Source organism: Leptonotus elevatus, chromosome 2 (genome assembly GCF_054856555.1).
Source record: "Leptonotus elevatus isolate MCC_2025b chromosome 2, RoL_Lele_1.0, whole genome shotgun sequence".
Classification (NCBI taxonomy): domain Eukaryota; kingdom Metazoa; phylum Chordata; class Actinopteri; order Syngnathiformes; family Syngnathidae; genus Leptonotus; species Leptonotus elevatus.
Window position 1 is genome coordinate 20,674,298 of NC_141240.1, and position 7,588 is coordinate 20,681,885.

Here is a 7,588-nt window from a genome sequence, read left to right on the forward strand (position 1 = left end):
TGAATGTAATTTACTTTCCCTGCAGGCCTACTGGTAATCCAAACTGTTGCAACGGCAATTGTTGTTAAATGCAGTTATTTTTCATGACACATTAGTTATATTTATTGTGCACGCACAGTATATTTTTGGAAATGTAACATGAATCCCGTTGGTTCCGCTTTTGTTTCCAGGGGAACGTCTCTGCCGGCTCTAGAAAGCTCAACCAGGAAGTAACCAAAAGAACACGTCCCTCTCTCTGAGGATAAATATGACTAAGAACAGATTAAAATGATTCGAAAATTATTCAGTAGCTATGTACTCTATCTATAACGTATCGTTACTTTTGCAACCTTGAGCTCGCGCAAGTTTGACAGAAATCAAATAAAAACGTACGCGTTTACTTGGGAAAGGTAACCGGGGCAGCGCCACTCACAAGGTAAAATAAATAAATACATATCTTATACTAACTATAGTTTTAGTTAACATTTTAGATCGCAATCTATACATTTGAATAGCAAAATTAAATACCAAATTATACGATTTGACTTTTTTAATGTCAGGGTAGTTTGTGTGCTCATGCTCCTGTTTATAGTCATTTACAGTATAGTTTCTGTATACTGTTTTAATTTAGAGTGCGTCTGGTTGAGCAGAGACCAATGAGGACAGCGGAGTGACATGACGTCATCAGTAAACGCAGGTATAGTAATGATTTTTTTCGGATTTTACTTTCACTGGACATTCTAAATAAATAAAATGAAAAATTATGTGTCCAGACATGACGTGAGGGGAGGTAATTCTTGCTTTATTAATGTTATTATTATTTTTTTTTATTATTGTTATTAATATTATTTTTTTCCCTCTTCACTTTGTTTCTAGCTATCTAGCTATTCATCCATCCGTCCATCTGTCTGTAATAATTTGTGGCCATTAAGTTGCAGTAGCTAAATCCTTGACAAATCATGTTCATTTTCACTAGAAATATTTTTGAAGCAGGTAGAGGCACCGGCGCGAAAGTTAAACATTAGACAGGGATTATTGTTTAATTTTTATTTTAGGATGCTGTTGAGGACATTGAAGACATTCTGAAAAGCCAGGCATTGCAAGGAATTGTCGCTGTTTTGCGAAGCGGCATTTAAATACACTATTGAGAAGTCAGGTCACTACTGGCAGAGGTACAGCCTTAAGGACATCGCACATTGCAGTCTAGTAAAGCTTACGCTCCATTTGCTTTCCTAGACATCCAAATGATCCATGACGATTATATTAGACCCACACAATAGTGATTTGTGTGCACCTTATAACCAATTTTGTGCATATTGTATATTGTGTCTACAATTCCCCCCTGCACGTCATGTCTGGGGCTCTAAATAATATTGAAAACTAGGAGAAGAAATTCTCGTTGTTGTCAAACAGAAAAACAAGTTGTGTTCTTTGGGTGCAACACACATTTTTCAGACCAAGTGCTAAATATGTGCTTACATTTCATTCATTTTGAGACCCGGTTACATTATTTGCCAGTATGTAGACTGATTTTTAAAAGTTGTCATTTATTTCAGATCAAATGGAGGAGACATCTGAAAGTGCTGCGTCTGATCAGCCTTCTATCGTTGCTGCTCAAGTTCCCTTCCTTCACCTGTGTAATACTTTAGAGAAAATACAGAAGTTGAAACTCCGTCCAGAAAAGTCCAAGACGCTTGGGGATTTTGTTGAGTCATGGAGAACATTTCATCGTGCCCTGCATAAGGACAAGCCCGAAACAACCGACTCTTTCTACCCAGCAATGCGTCTCGTAGTTCCCTCCTTTGAGCGAGAGCGAATGGCCTACGGCATAAAAGAAAGCATGCTGGCCAAACTTTACATTGACGCATTATGCCTCCCGAAAAATGGCCCCGAGGCCAACAAGCTGTTGAACTACCGCACGCCCACCACGTCCCAAGGAGAGTCTGGAGACTTTGCCAGCATGGCGTACTTTGTGTTAAAGAAACGCTGCGCCAGCCAGGGAAAGCTGAGCATTAAAGAAGTCAACGACTTTCTTGATTCGGTGGCTCTCAATAATGCGGGCAAGAAGAAAGACCTTGTGAGAAAGAGTCTGCTGCACCTCATCACGCAGAGCTCTGCTCTTGAGCAAAAATGGCTCATCAGAATGATTCTGAAGGACATGAAGCTTGGCATCAGCAAGGAAACCGTCCTTCAGGTCTTTCACCCGGAGGCTGCCGAGCTCTACAACGTGAACACGGACCTGAGCAAAGTGTGCCAGCAGCTCCACGACCCCTCTGTGTCTTTGAGCGACGTCTCCATCGGGCTTTTCTCTGCCTTCAAACCCATGTTGGCCGCCGTAGCTAACATCGGCAATGTTGAGAAGCGGATGGGAAACAGCCCTTTTTATATCGAGACCAAGCTGGATGGCGAGCGGATACAACTCCATAAAGATGGCGACGTGTACAAGTACTTCAGTCGAAACGCCTTTGACTATACGCAGCAGTTTGGTAGCTCACCCGTGGAGGGTTCCCTGACGCCGCACATCCACAACGTATTTCAAAACCACATCGTTAATTGCATTCTCGATGGGGAGATGATGGCTTACAACCCGACCGCAAAGACTTTTATGCAGAAAGGCAGCAAGTTTGACATCAAGAGACTCATGGAAGATTCGGAGTTGCAGACTTGCTTCTGCGTCTTTGACGTGCTGTTGGTCAACTCGCAGAAGCTTGGCAAGGAAACGCTGAAGAAGCGCTATGAGATCCTGCAGACGGTTTTCACTCCGGTTAATGGCAGGATTCAGTTGGTGCCGAAAACGGAGGCCCGAACCATGCAGGACGTGGTGAATTCCCTCAATGATGCCATCGACCACCGAGAGGAGGGCATCATGGTGAAAGATCCGCTATCCATCTACAAACCGGACAAGCGCGGGGAAGGCTGGCTGAAAATCAAGCCGGAATACGTGGGCGGCTTGATGGATGAGCTCGATGTTCTGATTGTTGGCGGCTACTGGGGAAAAGGGAGGCGGGGCGGTATGATGTCGCATTTCCTATGCGCTGTTGCAGAAGCTCCCAAGCCTGGCGAGAAGCCATCGGTTTTCCATACACTTTGCCGCATCGGTTCCGGTTACACCATGAAGGAGTTGTATGACCTCGGCTTGAAGCTGGCCAAGCACTGGAAAGTTTACCGGAAAAACGACCCGCCGGCCAACATCCTATGCGCCACAGAAAAGCCCGAAGTCTACATCGAGCCTCGCAACTCGGTCATCCTCCAGGTGAAGGCGGCCGAGATAGTCGGCAGCGACATGTATAAAACCAACTGCACCCTGCGCTTCCCGAGGATCGAGAAGATCCGCGATGACAAGGCGTGGCACCAGTGCATTACCCTCGCCGAGCTGGAGCAGTTCCGCGGCAGGGCGTCGGGGAAACTCGCCTCGCGACATCTTCGTATTGACGCCGCCAATGAGCCGCAAAGGAAAAGACAAAAGATGCCTGCCAAATCCAAGAAGGGTGTCATCGACCACTATAAGCAGCAGGATCTCTCTGGGGTTACCAAGGAGACAGACATGTTTGAGAATGTGGAGTTCTGCATCCTGAATGGGACTGAGGATCACCCCAAGGCTGAGTTGGAGAAAGGTGTTGCCAGGTATATGGTGTCATGTACAACTTAGGGCTGGAAGATGCATCGAAATTTGATCGTGATTTCGAATTTGCCGTCTCTCGCTCTTTAAACCGTAACAATCGAAGAAAGTACCCTGAATGCATCATGTTGCTTGTAGCAAGCCAAGAGCGACATCAACGGGATTCTGCCGTCTCTAAGCGTTCTTTAATGAAACCCCAGCTGCAATTAACTGTAAAACTAAACACACGATAAGGAGAATTACATACAGTGTGCATATAAATACAAAGCATGCTTCGTTTTTAACACATTGCAGGCCTAGCGCTAATGCTAATGCAAGTGATCTCATTCAAATGCTAACAGGAAGTTAGCATCAACTAAGCACCGGTAATGGACTATATGCCACAGAGGAGGCGGGACTTCCGACTTCCAGGTTTTCACCCATCAACTTTATTTCTGTTTCCGGTTTGCGCCTTTGTGCCCCTCGGTTGCGTGTTCCCGTCGGCGGGTGCGAGGCTGCGAGTGTGTAGTGGCTGTCTCAGTGTCCGAAGCATTTCAGACAGCCGAGACGCCCTCCCGCCGATGAGAAGGGGCGCAGGGTTGGCGGTGCGAGTGTTGGAACGCGGCCAGCAGTGGCCGGAAACGGCGCTGATGTGTAAAAGTCGGAAGTCCGTGGCATTGACCCCACAGTCCTTCATATAACGAATATTCACACACTGGTGCTGTGGAAACACATACCTACATGTAAGATAATACGACTCAAAGGCACAAATTCTTACCAATCTGTGAAAAACAAGTTATTTAGAATAGGGGTGCGCCGATTTATCGGCCCCAATTTCCTTAGTTTTGGGGGATCGGTGATCGACCGACCCTTAAATATAAACTACTTACTTTGCAGTTAAAACAACCCGTTTGTATTATTTCACAGATATTGTTCAATGTTTTCAAATTAAATAAGATTGGAACTCTGAAGGTGTATGCTGCTTGTTATGGAAAAAATCTAAATGTGCAAAAATCGGGATTGGCAGGTCAGACTTTTTAAAAGATCGGTGATCGGTGCACCCCTAATTTAGAGTTCAATCGCAGCTTCTGTTGTCGTTGTGTGTACAGTACACCATGGATGCATGGCACCACACTGCCCCTAAGAGGCCAAAATGCGCAGGAAAACCCATTATTTGTTTTCAATGGGCTCTTTGCACTCATCCACTACTTCCTGAAGTCAGCACCACGCCTTCATTTCCTGTCTTTCATGGTTGGACAAACGGATTATTCCAGGTGTGCCTGACCTCAGTAATCACGACGACAATGGCCAGACACACCTGGATCAATCCGTTTGTCCAACCATGAACGACAGGAAATGGAGGAGTCGTATTGAGTTCAGGAAGTTTGTGCAAAGAGCCCATTCCTATTTTAGTGTATATACTTACACTTATTTTACTTTCTTACTCATTTAATTGCTCGCAGTCCTTTCATGTCATATTAAAAGCTGAGTTTTAAATAGTGTTCAAGTAAAGAAAAAAAGTGTTCAATGTGAAAAGATGAAAAAAATATTATTTTTTAAAATGAATGAATCATAGTTTTATTTATCATGATTTCAATCTCAATCAAAATAATCGTGAATATTTTTTCCGTCCGACCCAAGTACAACTGCCATGGATTGTGGGCAAAATAATGAACGTTCTATTGTATTTCTTTCAGGTGTGGCGGAATTGTCGTTCAGAACCCGGGGCGAGACACTTACTGCGTGATTGCCGGATTGGAGAACATGCGCGTGAAGAACCTGATTTTGTCCAACCAGCACGATTTGGTTTGGGCCTTCTGGCTGCTGGAGTGCCTGGAGCAGAAGCGAGTGGTTCCATGGCAACCACGCCACATGATCCACATGTCGCCCTCCACCAAGGAACACTTCGCCAAGGAGTACGATAGCTACGGCGACAGCTACTTCCTGGACACCGACGAGCAGCAGCTGCGGGAGGCGTTCGGGCGCATGGGAAAGGCGGACAGCTCGGCGGCCGTCGGCGTCTGCCAAGTTGAGGAGCGATACGGCTGGAATGACCTTCCCACCAGTATGTTCAGACCTTTCACAGTTTATATGGACGACTACGCGGACATCGACGATCCTTCAACCCCCATTGCCGGCAGTTGTTTGGATATCAAGGCCATGGAGTTTCGTTACCACGGAGGCACGGTGGTGCCGAAGTTGGAGGAAGGCGCGTCGCACGTTGTTATTACGGCAGAAACAAGACTTGAGGATTTGAGGAGATTGAGGCGCAGCTTTGGAAAGAAGTTCAAAATCGTCAGAGACTCGTGGGTGACGGACTCCATCGAAGCACAGCACCTGATGAATGATGACGACTATTTGGTCTGAAAAGATGCACTGCATTTGAATTCCGAAGCTGCTGTTGCGAATGCTGACGAATGCGTCATGTGGTCGAGCGGGATTGGGCAGGAAACCAAATGAGGACTATCATGCCGATGATCTCGATTGGGCTCATTTCGCTTTGCAAGTTTCTGGAGACGTCATTTCACATCGTCACTTCTCTGCCCGTACGTTTAGCTGTCGTCTTACGGAAGAGTAGTTAACATTTATTCGTTTTGTTTTTAAAGTTAGAAACTTTTGTGTGATGGTGCTGTTTGTGTCAATGTGAAAAGTTTGATTACTTTTCTCGGGTTAAGTGCTTTTTAGAGTTGTAGTTTTTTTGGGTGTGTTTGAATAAATGATTATACAGTCCTGAAAGCAATCATTGCAGATCGCTGCCAAGGTGCTGTACATTCTGATGTGACAGGAACTCTCACAGCTCATCTTGCATATCTTATTTAGGACCATGCTCCTCTCCTGACATCTTTTTTTCTTATGCATTTACATTATAGGGACACAGTGGATTTTCTGTCAAACTGATATTTTCCGATGCACATCATTTCTGTATTTATGATGGAATGTTTTTAACAAAATAAACATGGCAAATAATTGATGTTTTTCCCTGTTCCTCTCTTCAACACATACACTCATGTGTCTGATGGGTTCTAGATACCACCTGGGGTGTGTTAAAACGGGCTAAGCCCCCTGCAACAAAAACATCCTTTTGTTTTCTGTCTCCCAAAATGTCACCAACGTGTCGTGGGACTAATTGATATGTTATAACCTTCATTTCCTCAGCCTCCGGGGTGCTACCTGTGGTGTCCTGGGTCTTGTTGGCTGTAAAATTACAAGGTTTTTTTTGGAGTGGTGAGGTTTCTACTGACTCTATAAGGTGACGGGGTTAAAAAATACAAATAGTTGCTCGATCTCGCGAAGATTTAGCGAGGGAAAGCAATGTTTATGCGCATGTTGAAGTTCTTCCAAGTAATACAATGCAGCAACATTGAAGGACATTAGCCAGGTCTAAAATATAAAACATCAAATTTCCAAATAAGAGACATCTGAAGTGACTGCTACACGACTTTCATCTGACAATTTTCTGTTACTTGGTGCTCCTCATGGATGACCTTAATTAACTTATCCTGACTCGCTGACTTTGGGCAAAAAGCGGGTACAGTGGACAATTTAGAATGTTCAATTAACCTAAGAAGCGGGAGTGAGTGAGTGTTTGTTTGTTTGGCTAAAACAGGAGTTGGCAACCTGCGGCTCTGGAGCCACATGTGGCTCTTTAGTCCCTCTCCTGTGGCTCCCTGTGAATCTCTAAAGAGAGAAATTATTTAAAAAAAATAATAATAATAATTTCAGAGAGAATATTCTTCGAATGAATGAATGATTTTGATTTTTTTTAAAATGTCAGTCAAAAAATTTATGTTGTCAGAAGAAGAGGTGAAATGTAAAATAAAAAGTTTTAAATTATCTAAAAATGTCCCAAAAGTGACCCAATTGCCCAAAAAGTCAAATAATATATAAAATAAACATTTAAAAAAGACAGAAAAAACGTTTTAAAAGTAACTATAAAATGTCCAAAAACACATGAAGAAATACTCAAAAGGACCATAAAATGTCCACAAAATTGCCCCCCAAAAAGTCAGA

The 7,588-nt window shown here is 43.9% G+C and overlaps 1 protein-coding gene across 1 annotated transcript; it reads left to right on the forward strand.

Annotated features, from left to right (window-relative positions):
* The first annotated feature begins 202 nt into the window (after positions 1 to 202).
* lig4 (ligase IV, DNA, ATP-dependent) lies at positions 203 to 6,548 on the forward strand. The gene is made up of 4 exons (XM_086066854.1): positions 203 to 415; positions 611 to 676; positions 1,536 to 3,603; positions 5,275 to 6,548. The coding sequence occupies exons 2-4, from the start codon at positions 655 to 657 to the stop codon at positions 5,942 to 5,944; spliced, it is 2,760 nt and encodes a 919-aa protein (XP_085922980.1). The 5' UTR covers positions 203 to 415; positions 611 to 654; the 3' UTR covers positions 5,945 to 6,548.
* Positions 6,549 to 7,588: the final 1,040 nt, after the last annotated feature.

Excerpts from the sequence above, each read along its gene's own strand:
- lig4 (XM_086066854.1), top strand. The coding sequence starts at position 655 with ATGACGTCATCAGTAAACGCAG. Across the intron at positions 677-1,535 it reads GACGTCATCAGTAAACGCAG|ATCAAATGGAGGAGACATCT; the intron begins GTATAGTAATGA and ends CATTTATTTCAG. Across the intron at positions 3,604-5,274 it reads TTGGAGAAAGGTGTTGCCAG|GTGTGGCGGAATTGTCGTTC; the intron begins GTATATGGTGTC and ends TATTTCTTTCAG.